This window comes from Drosophila mauritiana, chromosome 3L, assembly GCF_004382145.1.
Source record: "Drosophila mauritiana strain mau12 chromosome 3L, ASM438214v1, whole genome shotgun sequence".
NCBI lineage: Eukaryota > Metazoa > Arthropoda > Insecta > Diptera > Drosophilidae > Drosophila > Drosophila mauritiana.
The window spans coordinates 3,237,536-3,254,799 of NC_046669.1; the positions used below are offsets into that span (position 1 = coordinate 3,237,536).

Here is a 17,264-nt window from a genome sequence, read left to right on the forward strand (position 1 = left end):
TTGGTGGTTACTTTGAGTGCAGAAAAAAGCAAAAGTACTTCACATTAACCTTTACCTTCTTTCCGAATTCGAGTGCTCCGACTATTCGCCAAATGCTCGCCAAACTTCGATTGCGCAAGTTTGCCTGACCAGCACCCCCAAAACCAAAAAATTCGAATCCGTCAGCCCATTGGGGCGCCGATCTCTAGCTGCTCCTCCTCCAGTGGAGCAGTTCAACGTCTCGGCCGGATTTCAAGTTCAAACCAGCTGCCTATGGAGCGGCGACTCCGACCTTCCGACAATTACACGAAAATGCTGCACTCACCATTTACGGATGCCATCGAATTTCGCAGTGGAGATCAGGCGGAGAAAAACCAAACTGATGAACTGGAGCGAAATTAAAGATCTGTATTGGACTAGCTTCTTGTACCCTAAGGAACTCTTCCCAAATCAAGAAAATATTTTAATAAAAACGGATTTTAAATGATATATGATATATATGAGATATATGAACGCACTTAGTCCCATTTTCTCTCAGTGCTGGTGCGTGCCACACAAGTGTGAAGCGATGACAGCAATTTGTTGAATGCATCATCGCTCAAATGCGATCACTCGAATGCCTTTAATTGTAGAACTGGGTTAAGCATCTGAGACTCATCCCTAAACAGTTTGGTCCAGGTCAGTAGCGGAGCTATCGAAGCTATCGTCGCCATAGTATGTATGCATTGCTATTCCCAGTGCTGCAGTTGACTTTGACACTGATCGCGATCGCGATTGCGAATGCGATCGCTCCCCCAATTTTGATTCCGAATCCACCCGAAATCCGTATAAATATGCGGAGCACACTCCACGATCGATCAGACAGCGGTCAGCTTTGGTGGTGGTCAGCAGTGATTGGACACACAGCTAGGATTTTTGACTTCGGAGTGGAAACAGGATCAGAACAGGATGTTCCGAGGAGTGCTGGTGCTCCTGCTGGTGGCCTGCAGCCAGGTGGATGCGGCCACCCATGTCAACATCTCGATTGCCCAGCAACCGGCAACGAATCCGGCGGACGTGAAGTACGTCGATGGTATGGCTCCGGCCGAGCTGAGGGCGGGTCCTCAGAGGGATGAGGATCAGCAGTTCCAGCGCATCCAGGAGCGACAGCAGCAGGTGCTATCCCAGTCCCAGTCCCAGCAACAACAGCAGCAGCAGCAACAGGTGTCTTTAACCCAGCAGCAACAGCAGCCCCAGCAGCTATCTCCTCGCCAGGGATTGGGACTGCAGCCGCCGGCTCAGGGTCAGCCACCCATGTCCAAGAACGGACGATTGCCCCGTCGCCGAAATCACAGCCGACGACCCTCCATCCACCAGCAGCCGCCTCATAGTGGCCAATTCCGACAGCGCAACCAGCAGATCCGCCAGAACCAGGAGTTCGAGCGGTACATCCAATCCTACCACAGTCATGGTCCCACCGTGGAGACGGTAAGTGGAAAGAAGGTAACATTTTCAGCCCTCAAGTAAACTACCTTACCCTCCAGGTCTACGAGTCATCGAATCCGTCCCCGCAGCGCTATACTCAAACAAGCTCCGGAATAAGTTCGTCCTCGTCAGTGGACGATGCTGCTCCCCAGAAACTGGTGACGATTGGAGGACATCGGTCGCAGCAGCTGCGCATGTTCGAGCGCCAGGTGGCTGCTCCTGTTGCCACCCAGGGACAGAGTGCGAATGTGGAGGCGGCCCAGGACAGCAAGCCCATCTACGAGCCCCAGCAGGCTCCCATTCAAACGGCCAACATAGCGCCGGCGGTGAGCTCCAGTTCATCCTCCTCCTCTAGCTCCGTCTCCACCGCATCGAGTCAACCTGCTGCCCCGGCGCCCGCCCTGCCATCTGATTCTTCATCTGGCTACGACTCCGCTACCAGCTACAATCGCCCCAGCTACGATCCCAATGGCTTCAGCTACGAAGATGGACAGGAAGTGGAATACCAGGATCAATATCCGCCAGAGGTGGATGATGGCCAGGGGTACGAGGACTATGCCGATCCGTCGGGCTACCAGGGAGGTTCGGGCTATCTGCCACCTGCTCCTGCCAGAGGCTATGCTCCTCCCCAGCGTCCCCTTGTCACCAAGACCATCCAAATAGTGCAGCCAGCTCTGAAGGCCAAGAAGTACGAGGTCCGTCATCCAGCCATCCAAAAGGAGTTCTATGACATCGAGGAGCGTGTGGTGATCAAGCCGGCGGGAACTCTGGTCGTTGAGCTGGAGCATCCGGTTGCCAAGATTCCCAAGGGAGAAACCCTGCTGCCTTTGGGACATCCCCATCCTGCAGTGGCTTCCGCCTACAGCAACAGCAACAATGGTCAAATCCAGTCGCAGACATATAACAACAATGTGCCCGAGTACAGGCCGTCCTATGATGCAGCTCCAGCTCCTGCCAAGGATCAGCAGCCCACCACCATCGGCTCCAGTGTGACCACAATGCCTTCCTACGATCAGCAGCCCAAAGATGACTTCGTGGAGTCCCGGTTGCAACAGCAGCAGCCCTTGGGAGATGTCACCGATGGTGGAAAGAGCTCACCCTCGTTCATATCCGGAGTGGATGCCAGTGGAAACGCCGTCAAGATCAACGCCAAGCACCTGTCACCCAAGATGATCCAGCGCGCGGAACCGGAGCAGGATTACTCCCGATCAGGCCAAAGGGTCTATCAGCAGAGAAACAACTTCAACCGCCAGCCATACAACCAGGACGACGACTACTTCTCCGGCGAATATCTGCCCAATGTGAGTTCCGGCAGTGTGGAGGCCAAGCCAGCGCGACTGGAACTGGCGGAGGAGAAGGAAGACGAGCGACCCACCCAGATAATCAAGCACGAGCACAAGATTCACTTGCCGCCCTCGCAGCACAACATTTACCTGGGACGCACAAGCCAAACGCCATTGAAGGAGCGAAGAATCCAGGAGGTACCCGCCCAGGTGACCGAGATAAAGCCCTACCTCAGGAACCACGTTGGACCCACTGTGTTGTATTCAAAGTCCCAAACTCCCAGGACGTACTACAGCCAGCCATCCCGGCAGCGCGTTGCCGAGGAGCTGGACTACAGTGCGCCCTATTCCCAGATGAGATTCAGCCCGGACAACCACTCCTCCAGACTCGTCCATTCGCCCCAGGTGCGATACAGTACGGAGAGCCAGTCCTCGCGGCTGGTTGAGGCACCCAAACCAGAGGAGCAGAAGCAGGAGCCCAAGAAGGAGCAGCAAAACACCCACATCCAAATCCAGATAGCCAGTGACCAGGAGAAGTCTGCAGTGGTGGCCACCACTATTGCTCCGGACTGCGACAGGGGACAGCAAAGAGCAGATCTGCGGCAGCAGAAGTCCCAGCGCCTGGTGGAAGCACCCATCTCCGAGGTATCCGCCACCCAGGCTACTCCGTCCCAATCGAAGTCTCAGCCCGATGTGGACGTCTCGCTTAATGGAGCCGCTGGCCATCTGAAACCTAACGAGAGGGTCATCGCAGCAACAGCCGCGCCAACTGATGCCTCCGCCACCAGCGAGACCTTCCACAAGCGCCGCATCGTTGTCAACCATCCATTCCAGACGGTTCGCGAAGTGGTCGAGCACGAGCCCTTTACCAACTACCATCAGATTCAGGTGAACGAGCCGGCTCCGCCCTCGCACTACCACCAGGCCTACTACCAACCGGCGCTGCAGACCCACGGGAGTTTGGTCCACTTCCAGACCTCGTCCGCACATGGCAACCTATACGGATAAGGGCTTAGGATTAGGGATGGATCCAAAGTCGACCAACGAACGAACCCGGCCAATGCACTTTCTTTGCTAATCGTTATCTTAGTGTTAGGCTAGGTGCTAAACTTATCATGTACGCAAATCCGGTGGAAGGGCCCTTTCCAAGATGACATGACCCTGATCTTCTTTCGCATTAATTCGATTTAAACTCGTAGACTTAAGTGCAGTTTTACTTGCCAACAATAAAGTGCATACAAAATGCTAAAAAGGAATTGATTTGCCATGTTTTGTATTTAATATATATATATATATATCACATATGTATATGGCTATACAATTGTTATATAAAAGTGTTTTGTTTTTGGTTAGACACAAGGCAATATATAGTTTTAGAGGGCATATTAGCTAATGAAATTCCAAATTCTTGAGCTTTGCTTCCTTAGATTGTTCAAATTTAAAAACATTATTCTTACGCTTATACCGATGGTTCTCCTAATGGACACTCCACCTGGTCTTGTTACGATCGTTTGGGCTTTTCAAGAGGCTCATCGTCACTGGAGTAGTCGGACTCGGGACTGTGAGCAACCTTTTTCCCTCTAGGAGCTTCTTCATCACTGGACACGTCCAACAGGTGAGTGTGAGCAACCTTTTTAATACGAGGAGTTTCTTCATCATTGGACTCGTCCAACAGGTGAGTTCCAGCTTCGCTGAATACACTGGCGATCTTTTCTGTTCGGGCGGAGATTGCAACAGGATCTTCTACTGAAGTGGACAGCACAGCAGCCGTGATAAGCGTCGACGTGGAGGGCGCGTCCAGTTCAGGCTCTAAAATGCCAACAATCAGAATATGGGTTTAATCAATGACGATCTTTCCTACCCTGCTCATTGAGTAAGCCATGATTGGCCTCCCGCCGCCTGGTCACTACAATTGCCGTGATATAGAATGTGAAAATGGGCAGCAGGACAACTACCCCAACGGCGATGAGGAAGTTGGTCAGCTTCATCTCCCGTTGACAGCATTTCAGCGTTTTCGACCAATTCAGACGAGTGCGGTTCATCTAAGCAAAAGTAAAGCTGTAAAAAAGGCAAATGTAATAATAATTTTGGACTTACATTGTCCTGCAGATCGAAGCACACACTTCCACCGACTTTCTTTTCCATGCTAAGGTAGAAATCATTTAGCTTCACGTAATCGTTTTTGCACTTGAAGCAAACTAAATCCGTACTAGCAGATTGCAAGCAATCTTGCAACTGTGTTGAGGTAACGTTGTATACAATCAAATAATTATCCCTGAAGCAATCTGGAAAGTAGGAGAAGATTAGTGAATCCCAAATGAACAAAGTACTGATGCACACTTTCGCAGTTGGCCTTTTGCCACAGGCTAGTGAGGATTCCTTGGGTGTTAGCCACTATATTTATCCTGTCCGAGTTCAAATAACGCTTGGCACAGGTGTCATTCGCAATTAGGTTTTCGTAATCCTTGGTGAGATTGTGGTAGAGATCGACGCAGCCCTCACACAAATTCACGGGCACTGATTTCGTTGTGGCGCAGTAGATGAACTTGCTCTGTGCATCGCCAAGTTCATCGAGCAATTTCTCGCAGCCATGTTTCTTCAGGGCCAGCAGAAGGTTAAACTGTCCACTTAGGGTTAGGATAAGCCCCAAGAATGCAATGTACCTCCGCATCTTTTCGTGTGCTTTGCTCTTCGCTTGCTCGAAGGAGATGGCGGAGGGCGAGGAGGGCCAGGAGGGCGAAAAGCCGGCGAATCCGCTGGTGATTCTGTTTGTTGATACGGGTGCTTTTTTTTCGCACACCCAAGTTCTTCTATGAAATATATTCTTTCTGAAGGGGAGTGTCGGGTGAGTTGCTGTTGGCATTACTAATGAAACTCACATTCTTACCTTCTGCACACTAAACAATATCACAATTTAACAAATACTTTTATAAATTCGTATATATTTGTATTGCACTTGACTATCTGCTGGAGACATCATCCATCAATAGTTTTGCATGCATTCAGTTACTGGCACACCAAATAATTGTCCACTTGCAACAGAAGCAATTATTCTGTGTAATTTATAAACAAAACAACAGCGATTAATTAGATGTCCGAAAATATCGAGCCTTTTACACTTCGACTTTTAGTGAGGAACCGCTATGAAAGCGTGGAACATCTGGCAGCGCTAGAAAGTTGGCGCGAATTTTCAAATTTTCTTTTATAGTATTGGCCAGTTTTCTCTCCTGACTTGTAATTGTAAATTCAGTTGTCTTTGATTTCTTTTAATACCCTAACCAAACTCCCGTTTTCCCCATTATGAAGATTAATTGCTGTGAGTATCATATCAAAAATAGATCACGATGTTTACTTTAAAATTGCACGTTTCATTTAGGCAACTGCTGATCAAACTCTGAGCATTGTTTATCATTTATTTGTGAAAAATCTGTAAACAACCCTTCACAATGAGATTATTTCGATGAAAGGAAGCTAAGAGTGTTACATAAATAGATGCATAAATGCGGGGCAGTTGTAATGCTGAAATACATATTTTTACAGATGAATGACCCAAAACAACTAACTTGTACGATTACGTGGAGCAAATAAAGCTTGGGGTTTTTCCGCTATCAATCGAGTTCCGTATGATCAGTAAAATATATAAAATTTTTATCCATAGGTCAGGAAGGGTTGTCTATTTATTACTCAATGCACATGGATAGACTCTTCTAACCTAAATGGGTATACATGTACATCTTATTCAGCATCCTTCGCACCAGCATTTTAGACTGGGGCTGCAGTGTCCACTGGTTCGTCCTTCTCTCTGGCAGATATCTCTGCACTTCTTCCTGTGCCACACAGCACAGGAACCCCTATATCTTCCGGAAAGGCAGTCGGCGTGTGATTCTTCCGCTCCCAGGAAAATCAGCATCAAGACAGCGGACAAGACAATTAGGAACTTGATTTGCATAATTTCGGTAGCAGTTGACTTAGTTGATTTAGTAATTGACGAAATGCAACCCTCAAGAAATTGATCGCTCTCAGCTCAGAATAAGCGCTTAAATACCTCCCGATCTGTAAGTTTTGCACTCAGTAACGACGCTGTGGTGAAATTTATCTCGTGGAGATAAAAATATTTACCCAGACTTTTCGGCTGCCTTTACAATTTCAACACGTGCCGAATATAACAATGCATTGATCTGAACAATATATATTGGTTCTTGACTTGATTTTATTTTTAATAATTGTGAATATTTAGGAAATTGGATTTTGGGATTGATACATATTCATGCTGTGTTCATAGAAGTGGTCCAGTTTCGGGGAAATTTAGCATCCTTCGCACCAGCATTGCAGCCTGGCACTGCAGTGACCACTCACTCGTCCTCCTCCCTCCTCCCTGCAGACTCGCCTGCAGGTCTCGTTGTCCCAGACGGCACAGGGACCTCTGTACCTTCCGGACAGGCAGTCGGCATCGGCTTCCTTGGCGCCCAGGACGACCAGCAACAAAAGGGCAAGGAAGGTGAACAGGAACTTGATCTGCATCATTTTCAGTAGTTTTCGGGGTGCTTGTTTTCTTTGATGTACTAATCAATTAAGATTCGGATCGAATTTGTTTTCAAGTGCTTTTCGACGAGCTTATATAGGGCTGGACTAGTCGATGTCTGTGCCAGCGTCGTTCGAATTTATTTATTGATACTACATTTTGTCTGGATTAATATACAATACACACAATATAATTGTAAGAACGTCTCTCAATCTAGATCGCATGAATGGTTCAAGGAAAAGCAAAAAGTAAATGCACTGAATATCACAACCCAAACAACAGGATAGAGATATTCGCTGCCTCGCGCTTATTGCTTAAAGCACTTATATTTTCGAATGAAATTTTATAAAGTTTAAATTCCAACGGAGGGCGCCAAATTCGATATAAACATCGATAACTTCACGTAGAAGTGTGACCATGTTATCGCGAACCTGGAATACCATGACTTAATTTTCAAATTTTACTGAGAACCGGATCGGCTATTTTGAATAGCCAGTTTTTCTCTGATCGGCGATTTGACAAGACGTGCGCGCGGACTGAATATTGGATCCCAAAACCGCTAACTGAAAAATAAATAAAGCCGTGCAAAAAAAATAAAAAGTAAAGAAACAACAAGCGGGCCAATAAGTAAAACGTAATCAGCGTTTCAATTCTCTCTTTTATTTGCGCTCTCGCTCTCTTAAGCTGCTCACATTGCACATTGTTGTTGTTCTGCTCGTTGTAGTTTTTGTGCTAATTAGAAAATTCCATTGTTGTTGCTGTTGCGCCGGTGTTTAAAACGCGTCTATTTCTAATTACTGCCCCAAAACAGAAATGAAAACACCGAAACAATAGAAAAAACCCACTAATCTGGTTTTTGCGTGTGAAAGCAACTGGTGTGCATTGGAATTTGTTATTAAGGTCGAAAAGCAGCAACAAGTGACAAAAATTCTTTGGCATAAATTAAAACAGAATCCCCAAAAAGCGCTGAAAAACGTTAAGATTTCTTCGGTTTTAACACTTTTTCGGCTTGTTTTTGTAACCAAAACCAAAGAACGCCGCTTATGGTCGAACAACAAAAACAACTTTCCGGTTTTTCTCCCACTTCTGCTCCCCATCCTCCTCCATTCCTTCTCCTCCTCCTGTTCGCGTTCTCTTGTTTTTTATAACCATCTTCGTCTGCATCTTTCGATTTTCACTCTGTGCGTGTGTGTCTGTTTGTGTGCGTGAATAAGAAAAGTGGGAAGAGTGGCGAAAGGAGGAGAAAGATCGTAGTGAAAACAGTCGGCGAAAAAACAAATAAATACGGGAATTTATGTTAATTGCAGCAGCTAAGAACGAGAACGGAAAGAAGTAACTGCAAAGCAGGAGGCATCCAGATATCCAGAAATCTGGAGAATAAATATAATTTCTTGTGCGCCAGGATACTAACGTAAATCATTCACGCTGGATTTGGGATACTACGAGGCTGTCAAAGGTAAGCGAAGTACAAAAACCGGAATGGAAGAGAGAAGATCGTTAAAAAAATATGGGATGTTTTACGGTCCGATGCTCCACTTTATAAGCCAATAAACCCGGCGCAAGGTGTTGCATAACATCGCTGCGGCTCCCAAACTGTAAACGGTAAAGGGCACTCCCGATCCCGGCTCGATCTTCCATTTAATACCACCTATCCACTTCCACTTTGGTCAAGTTGCGTGCGAACGTGTCGTAAAGACTGCCAGGCTGTCATATACAGGCATACATACAGTCTAGTCTGGCTTGGAGGACCTCACTTAGCTGAAATATAGCTTAACAAGATATTAAGTGTTAAATGAATGTAACTAGGAACGTGTGAGTTCCAATCTATAACTATTCCTTGTTGTAAGATTAAGGGCATCTCAAGGCTTCTTCAAGATGCTAAAGCTTATAAAGTCTTATTTTCAAATCTGAATTAATGACAAATCCCCACTGCAAAGGAGACTTCCTAGAGCGTCTCAGTTGTGGAGGCTTGCCTGTAGTTCTGCTGTGAATTAGCATAACGAGGGTATGGGGCATGGGGATTCCCTCCCCCTTTTCCCTTCGCCCGCTCTCGCTGGGCACAGGTGTCTCTAAACCAGGCTCTCTTTCTTTCTGGGTTGTGCTGGCCAGTCGTAAACTGGGCTAAATAGGGTCTAAGCCCAAGCACGTTTTGGTCCCCGCCCTCTTGTCGCTCCTCACCCGTTTTGGCCGTCTCGCTCTGGGCTTGGTTTATTTTTAAACCGCATTCCGCTCGTTCAGAGGCTTTCTCGCTCTGACTGGTTGCCTGCTCGCTCGCTCATTAGGCATGCTGCAGCACCGTTAAGCGTGAAAGTTTGGGAGCCACTGGCTGCGCACCGTGATTTGCAAAGTGCAATGGCAATAAATGCATTCGCAAGACAATTGCCGCTTAAATTCAATTACACTCAACGGGTCAGCCAAGAGGCCAACGACTATCAACAAGGCCAAGGCATGGCGTCGTGTGGGGCGTGGGGGGGGGGGCTGCATCGCAGAGGCGGGGGGAAAAGCCAACGCCCCCAATGCAGCAGCCCATTTGCATACAGTTGCGGCCAGCTCGATATTAACACATTAAATGTTGTCTTGTAATGATTAAATTAGCTCAATGAGATCTTAGCAAAGTAGTGTTATAATAATATAACAGCGTTTAACCTCTTTACGAAAGCATTTTGCATTGCAACCACGAGTTTAATTATTAAAGTGTAGTTGGTTTTATACGTTATATGCTACAACGATTTGTTGAGCGTGAACTCTATTTGGAACCAAGATAATTTAGAAAGTAATTAAAATGGGCAACTAAAAGTTCTAAACATACCACCCCGAGTGTTTCTGTTTGTAAACAGACGCCGATCTCTGCAGGAAAAGTGCAACAACAGCAATAGACAGCAGTAGTCCAGTGGCTGTCAAACTGGCAGCGATATAAGTAGAATTCCTATTGGAGTGGAGACCCAGTTGGTCCATTTTTCAATTCTTTTCACATTCCCCTCGAAAAAAGACCCAAGCACAAGCAAATGACTGCACATGGACTTGTTTATATCTTTGCTCTTTGTTGTTGTTTTTTCCAATTAGATGTCTGCACTGCAGCTGGGCGGTGTTGTTCTTGTTGCTGTGGCCGTGCTCTTATTGGAGTTTTTAAGGCGGCATTCTTTGGGATTTTGCGCAATTTGCGAGCTGTACTTTTCGTTTCAATCGATTCCATTTCAAGTGACTCCTTTCCTCTTTTTGAACAGTGTAAACTGTGCATAATCCCCATTCAAAATCAGCCAAAGAGTCAATCAATCAATCACCGCTTTATTTCCGAACCACACCGCCTACCCATCAATCAAAGGCCATAAAGCAAATTTAGAACGACTTTTTGTGATTTTACGAAATGGGTCTTATCGCTGTGTCAGCATTATGAGGAGGGTACAGTCAAGATTGGTAAAAGGAAACTCTGTTTTAGCTGTAAATTGTATTGTTGCATTTCGAAATATTATGATATGTATCCATTTTTTATTTAAACGATCAAATACTTAAATTATTCTGATTCACTTGCAATGCAAAAAAAAAAGGTTTTAGTATCATGCATTAGGCAATCCCATCTGTAGTTTTTTGAACTGTGGTCACTTTCGAGTGGTTATGAAATCAAAGGGACTGAATCATAAAGATAAAACAATTGCTCGAGTGCAAGTGATTGGGGGGGAGTTGTAATTGTAATTACCCCTAAATGAAATGAAAGGCCGCCGGAGTTAATGGCAATTGACTTGCTGAACTCGATTCCGCAGAGGAGCATTGCCTTCTGCGATCCGTTTCGGTTGACAATGTCAAAAGCATGCATTCAATATTATTTAACCCATTTGCGCTTATCTCTGGGTGCAAGTCCAACATCATTGATTGTAAGTAATCTATTCGGAAAACATTAAAAATAACTAATGTCACTTGCCAAATTGATAAGCAATGGAGCACCCCTTTGGCAAAAGATCCCATCTGACACGATCGGTGTGAATGATGTTATTATGATGTGCATACGATTCCAAATTCTTTTCTAAAATACTTCCCTATGAATCTATTCGTTATTTAAGAAATGACTAATTGCTATAAAGTACATCCCTATATGTATACTTTTTCTAAATAAATAGATTTGTTGGTCGAGGTCTAAGAACTGAATCCACGAGTTACGTTTATAGGAATTTGTTAGACCTGTACTTCTGTTGGTAACTATCTTAAGTTGGATATTATTTGTGGTTTATTTCTGAGAAATAACTAATAGTCACGTTTTTTTCTGTGCATGCAAATTACTTGGGAAGTAATTAGAAAATAACCGTAAGTCGTGTGCGAAAATAAACCGCTATATACAAGAGAATTTCTCGCTCTCTTTGGCTACCCATTTCACTTGTCTATCAATTGTGCGGTTTTCTTAGTTTTGGAAGTTTGGGAAAACTTGGCCAGCTTCAGACTTCCAACCAGTTTTTATGTTTTCCTGAGCGCGCGCCAAAAACCAAAAACTGAAAACCAGCAACAACGTGAAATGCACATTCAAGGCTATAAGCCAGTATTAACAACTAAAAGTAAACTTGCTCAGGAACTGGTTTTCTTCTGGTCTTGTTTTTTTTTTATTATTTATTTTATTTTGTATTTTGTACTCGCACTCGCGGTTTGCTTTCTTTTTCTCATTTCGGTCTTGTAAGTCGCAGTCTGTCGACCGAGTTGGCCAAAAATCTGCCCAGACCAAAGTGCTTATCACCGGGGTCCCTCGCACAACAATAAATAACGCAGGAAATGTGCCCACACAAAACGCTTCAGAGGGAAATTATTTATTTTCTTGGAAACGTCGAGGCTTGGCGGAATTTCGTTAGTCGTTACTATGTGGCTAGGCGATTACCGAGATCGGTTCCCAGCCAAAGTTCAAAGTGCAAGATCGTTAATTCTTGCCTCATATGAGTAAATATGCATTGCAGATTGTCTGGAAATTTTATTTAAATATGGCAATGCCTGATGGATGACAGTAAAAGACAGGCTTTACTACTCTTGCCAAACTATGAAGTTGTGTTGTGAACTTACTGGCATTTTGAAACGAGCATTGGTATTTTAAGAATTCAATTTCAAGGTGGCAGCTTTTTAGTATCTTTAAGATATCAATATAATTGGCAGATCAGCTCGGTTTTTTTCTTTGGCTCCACTCACCTAAAAACTTCAAATCATTTATGCGCAGGGTTATGATTGTTGGGTTCCATTGTGTTTCACTCCGATGCCAGAGCGAATTGGTGCCACCTGGGAGCCATTATTTCGCATCGTGGAGGCGACAGGAGGGGATCGCGATGGCAACCTTGAAACCTGCTCTTGCCTTCCTTTCTGCCAGGTGAAATTTCGCGGCCAAGAGGTGGCTCTCTTTCACTCGGCTGGCAGCAGAAAAGGCCCCGAAGACTTGGTCTTTGTTTTGGCCAGCAGGTTGTTCGCATTTAAGCTTATTTATTATGAAGCCGTCTAGCTTTTTTTTGGAGTTTTTGGCGAGTCTGTGGAATTTGGCTAATCGAGTCAAGTGTTTGGCGCAGCGAGTGGCTTCGGTTTCGGTGCTCGAGCTCAATGGAACCCGACTTATCCAGCGGAAGTGGCCGAAATTCCGGTTAGTCAATAGTTTTTTTTAGTTTTTTGCTTGGCTCGACCAGTAGCACAGAAATAGAAATCTTATCAGCAGAAAACAAAAAAGAAAGAAACATTAAATATAGCCTTGACTGGGCTCTTAAATCTGAGCAATTTGCCAATCAAGCGAGAGAGTCCGAAATCAGAGGAACTTCCACACGAAAACGGAAAGACAATGCCAAGTTAAATCGAGTGAGATTCGCGACTCTCTTCGCATTGAATTCTTCTTGTTTTTACGGCCACGGGCCCAATCAAAATATTTAGCTTATTAGTTGCGAGAAAGATCAACAAACAGCCGAGCAAAGTCAAAGAAACAAACAAAAAGTTTCATTCATCAAAGGAGCAGCGTGAGAGCTGCAAAGACCCTTGGAGTCTTTAGATCTTTTAATGTTCGTGGAGACAGTGCTTCAAGTGAATATATATCGTTTGTATAGTTCGCTAAGAATCTATTACATGTTGCATAACATCAAAGACTTACTAAAGGTGCCAAAGAACATTCATTTGTCTAAATCTGAAAAGTTTAAGCTACTTCTGCCTACAAATGACTTCATCCTGTCTTCTCTATTGTGTGATATCATCGCCAACAGCAGATCCCCAGTTAGCTTTACAGTTGCGAACCGCACTGTGGCTGCATATGAATTTGCCTTTTTGGCCGAGGGCCTGTGGCAATTAATTACATTTTGCGCACTTTGTTTCCGCTGACTGGAAGCGGTAGAATTTTGTACTCTGTGCTGTAATTATTTCTTCTCCTTTGTCTGGGTTTTCATTACGCTTTTTTTTCTTTTCTTTTTGTATAAGGGGTATGCGGGGTATATAAGGTGAGAGGAGCCATGGAGCTTGTGAAAACTATCAAGGGATGTCATCGCGTCGTTACCAACGATAAAGAGATGAAGCCATAAAAGCGCCGCTGGTTCTTGGCCTGTTGGCTTTTTGTGTTTGTGGTGCAACGGTTGTCGATGTTTTTGACCAGCTCTTCAAGCCAACAAGAAGGTGTTGATGACTGATGGTTGATGGTTGATGGTCATTCCCCGAGTATTCCCCACATTACCATGCCTCGGTGGTGGGGCATTGATTTCGCATTTTAGTGCCCATGCAGCTGGGTTCCCGAAGAACAATGCGCATGTGTGCTCGTACTCGTACTCGTAAATTGTTTCTGGGCTCCCCTGTCTTTCCACCGAAAACCAACCTCGCTACTCTGGTTTGCATACCTCGCTGCGTACAATCGATCGGAATCAAAAAGCGTAACAGAGCCAAAGCAGAAATGCCAAATATTTAAGCGGCCCAAAAGCACAGCTGTGAAGGCTTGAAGGCTGTCCAAAGACACTGGCCAAAATATTGTGGTAATCGTGGTATATAACATATACATAAATCAAAAAGGAATAATATTTAAAACAAGGAATCATGTAATTAAAGATGTTTCAGGTAGGTTAAAGAGATTTATTAAAGGTGTAAAATTAAGTTAAGAAATAGGTAATACAGATACAGATGCAGATCTTTATTAATGTTCTGCTGGAAGAAATCCCAGTACTTGATCATATTAATGGTTTTTTGGCATAAAAAAGGCATTGATTGTGGAATATTTTTTTGCACTGCACGTCCTGAGCCCTCCTCTTCTTGGGCTTTTGAGCCCGGTTCGAGGCGGTACTCGCGTCTTACCTTGCTAGGGGCTTTGGGTTTTGGCTTTGACTTGGCTTGGCCCGGCTGTTCTTCTTTCACTTCGGCATTCCTTGGCGTACTTTTTGTAAATGGTTCTTTCTCCTCGGATTTTCGTGAGTGCGTGAGTTGTGCTGTTATTTATGTTATGAGCGTTATGCGTTCCAGTTCTTTCACATGGATTTGCCCGGCTAAGCGATCAGTTAAAGCCAGCCAGTTAAGGCATTTTGAGCTAAAGACTTCGGATGATGATGATGACACGAATGAAATGCCTTGAGTAAATTACTGAAGTGGCTAACTGAAATGCTAACTGCTAATGGGGCCTCGAAGGCGAACGGAAAGAGGTGACTTGTCTAAATATAATTTGTCCCTGCAATTTATGACTTTCTTCGGCGATTCAATAAGTTTATGGCCCACGCGGTGGACTTTGCAGATAGAAGCTATCTGTAAGGTGATAGATAGTGTCCCACGGTAGTTATCAACTGTCGAACTTGCGATAAAAACTGATTAAATGCACTTTGCTTATGTGCAGGAATCGATGAATACAGCTCCATGATGTCAGAGCTTGGAATGAGTCAGAATCTCAAGTCTGTGAGAAAATAGATAATTGTTTTACAGGCTGAGCTGAGCCATAAACAACTAAATCGTAAAGCTACTGATTTTATAAATATATATAAGAAACAAGCTTGGAGTAAAAGTCTTATGTTGGCCCAATCAAAGGCCTTTTTTTTTCAGACTTTTCCAACCATCAAAGCTCTACTATAACTAAAAAATTCCGAGAACAGTGACTGTGTCTTGTCATATTAATTAGCTGGGAACGCAGATCAGCTCGGAGTCCGATGATCGAGCGGTTTTATGGTCGTGACTGGTGGGTTACAGAATGTTTTACATTTGCATGCAGCAAAAAGCAGGCCGCGTAACCTTGAGATCGCTTATATAACACTATATTTTAAACCAAGTCGGCGAAAAATGGCTAAAAGGTTATGTTCCCGCGGCGACTGAAAATAAAATTACACGCTTAAATAAGAAAATATTTACTTTAACGCTGACATCAGACAATCAACAAGTTATGAACGGAAAGCGGCGCAAAAAAAAATGGGGGGAAGTTGAACGGCTACGTGGAGCTTTCCAAACAAGATATTCTCCAGAAGTCTGCTCTTCTTTGGGGTTCTGTTTGTTGTAATTTTTACCGGTTTCCGACCGAAAAAAATATGTGTCTGCTGCGACTGTTTAGCATTGTAGCGTGAAGTCTTATGATCTTCATTTCCCATTTTTCCATATTCCATATTTGCGATTTTGATTATGACGCGCCGGGCAGCAACCAACAGCAAAGTCTTCATCAGCGAGTTGCCAATGGGAATTTGCATATGCCGCAAGGCAGAAACGAGTTTCGCATTCCTTCACTTGGCCACCCGGCAGATTCGGATCCGCAGAGAGTTCCCCAGGGCACTTGGATTTAATTAGAGGAATGTGCAAAGTAGATTTGCGTCTGGGGATTACCATGAAATATGGTAGCCAAATTGTTATGATAAGCTATCTACAAGTTTTGGGAATGTTGCTTGGGAGAGAGCTTTTTCAATGGCCAAAAGTGGCATTCAGATACATTCAGAAGATTACTATAAAATCCTATTAACCGATCAGGAAAATTGTACTTTCATTTCTGCAGTACACAAGGCTTTGAGATTATATTTTACCTATCTCTATGTTTTAGGGATTAAAGCAAAATCTCATTTGCAAGAAAATTGTAAGCGGACTTAAGTTTTTCTGCTCAATAAGCTTGGCGATTTTATTAAAGAAAGCCAAACTTATTCCATAGAGTTAGTGGGAGAAGTGGGGACTTTGGGAACCTTTGGGAAGAAACCTCGATCTCTCTTAATAAGCCATCCCAAGCTATTGCTATTTTTATGCGAAGACCTCTCTTCTCGAGGGCTCTTCAGAAAGCACTCGAGAGTAAAATTATGCATGAAATGTTTGCACACAAAACCGCAAAAACGTATAAAAAAGTATTCTCCAATGTGCTTATAACGTCATCGAATCTGAATTTTTGTCGTGTAATTGTAAACTTGACTTTTTGCTGCCCGATTTCGGTCTGTGGTTTGCGCAACGTGCTTTTTGAAGTCGGAATGCAGTTTTGTTTTTGGGCTGTCTGAAATAACAAACCCATATCTGATTGAGTTCGTGGCTCGTAAAAAACACATCAAAATCGTTTGATACTCATTTAAAAGTCGTATATTATGAACGATCATACACTATCAGCGATGTTAAACAACTCTGATGGCCCAGAACTTTCAAATTTATATTCCCATTCCCCCCTTAATGTAACAAATTTATATTTCTTTTTCGATGACGATTTTATTTTTATGGCCCGACACTTGAGTAAACATTTGTTGTCTCTCGATTCTCGATTCTCAGGCTTAGCCAATTAAAAATTCAATGGGTAAACTCCCCGCCAAGGGCTTCTCACATGATTTCAATTTCAATTAGGTTCTTTGAAATAGATGTTTAAGATATGAGTTATGACTAGATTGTTTTCGTGACATTTTCGGGTCTCCGGCTGTCAAAAATGAAATTGAAATGTTCTCCCTCTTGTCAGACGATCATTTGATTGCCGTTTGCCGTTTGGTCGTACACTTTAATTAAAAGTAAAACGTTGCGAGGGTTGCTGCCGATAGGAGCGACCTTACCCCACTGAACTCTGAGGGAAAAGTAACCCAACCGAAACTGAATCGATAAGGCGAAATACTTTTGGA

At 44.2% G+C, this 17,264-nt stretch overlaps 5 protein-coding genes across 9 annotated transcripts in view; 2 read left to right on the plus strand and 3 right to left on the minus strand.

Annotated features, from left to right (window-relative positions):
• Positions 1-670: 670 nt before the first annotated feature.
• On the plus strand, positions 671-3,929 carry LOC117141965 (mediator of RNA polymerase II transcription subunit 15). Its single transcript, XM_033305762.1, has 2 exons — positions 671-1,446; positions 1,503-3,929. The coding sequence occupies exons 1-2, from the start codon at positions 928-930 to the stop codon at positions 3,732-3,734; spliced, it is 2,751 nt and encodes a 916-aa protein (XP_033161653.1). The 5' UTR covers positions 671-927; the 3' UTR covers positions 3,735-3,929.
• Positions 3,930-4,021: 92 nt separating this feature from the next.
• On the minus strand, positions 4,022-5,817 carry LOC117141143 (osteopetrosis-associated transmembrane protein 1). Its single transcript, XM_033304475.1, has 5 exons — positions 5,614-5,817; positions 5,067-5,554; positions 4,824-5,011; positions 4,588-4,768; positions 4,022-4,535 (listed from the first exon to the last, which is right to left on the minus strand). The coding sequence occupies exons 2-5, from the start codon at positions 5,395-5,397 to the stop codon at positions 4,228-4,230; spliced, it is 1,008 nt and encodes a 335-aa protein (XP_033160366.1). The 5' UTR covers positions 5,398-5,554; positions 5,614-5,817; the 3' UTR covers positions 4,022-4,227.
• A 648-nt stretch (positions 5,818-6,465) lies between these two features.
• LOC117141144 (drosomycin) lies at positions 6,466-6,675 on the minus strand. Its single transcript, XM_033304476.1, has one exon. The coding sequence runs from the start codon at positions 6,673-6,675 to the stop codon at positions 6,466-6,468; it is 210 nt and encodes a 69-aa protein (XP_033160367.1).
• Positions 6,676-7,031: 356 nt separating this feature from the next.
• Positions 7,032-7,274, minus strand: LOC117140338 (drosomycin). Its single transcript, XM_033303187.1, has one exon. It carries the CDS (start codon positions 7,248-7,250, stop codon positions 7,032-7,034), a length of 219 nt encoding a protein of 72 aa, XP_033159078.1. The 5' UTR covers positions 7,251-7,274.
• A 476-nt stretch (positions 7,275-7,750) lies between these two features.
• LOC117139797 (spectrin beta chain, non-erythrocytic 5) overlaps positions 7,751-17,264 on the plus strand; it is a 31,192-nt gene continuing 21,678 nt past the window's right edge. For 4 of the 5 annotated variants that reach the window (XM_033302412.1, XM_033302414.1, XM_033302415.1 and 1 more), the window contains exons 1-2: positions 7,751-7,882; positions 8,556-8,704. The gene's annotated coding sequence lies outside the window, so the exon portion shown is untranslated. The remainder of the gene's footprint in view (positions 7,883-8,555; positions 8,705-17,264) is intronic. The other variant, XM_033302413.1, reaches the window with a different exon arrangement.

Bases quoted from the DNA above. Each gene is read 5' to 3' on its own strand.
- LOC117141143 (XM_033304475.1), bottom strand. From the start codon at position 5,397: ATGCGGAGGTACATTGCATTCTTGGGGCTTATCCTAACCCTAAGTGGA. The intron at 4,769-4,823 runs GTAAGTCCAAAA...ACTTTTGCTTAG, and splicing joins GCTTCGATCTGCAGGACAAT to ATGAACCGCACTCGTCTGAA. The intron at 4,536-4,587 runs GTAGGAAAGATC...TTGGCATTTTAG, and splicing joins TGGCTTACTCAATGAGCAGG to AGCCTGAACTGGACGCGCCC.
- LOC117141144 (XM_033304476.1), bottom strand. From the start codon at position 6,675: ATGCAAATCAAGTTCCTAATTGTCTTGTCCGCTGTCTTGATGCTGATT.
- LOC117140338 (XM_033303187.1), bottom strand. From the start codon at position 7,250: ATGATGCAGATCAAGTTCCTGTTCACCTTCCTTGCCCTTTTGTTGCTG.
- LOC117141965 (XM_033305762.1), top strand. From the start codon at position 928: ATGTTCCGAGGAGTGCTGGTGCTCCTGCTGGTGGCCTGCAGCCAGGTG. The intron at 1,447-1,502 runs GTAAGTGGAAAG...CTTACCCTCCAG, and splicing joins ATGGTCCCACCGTGGAGACG to GTCTACGAGTCATCGAATCC.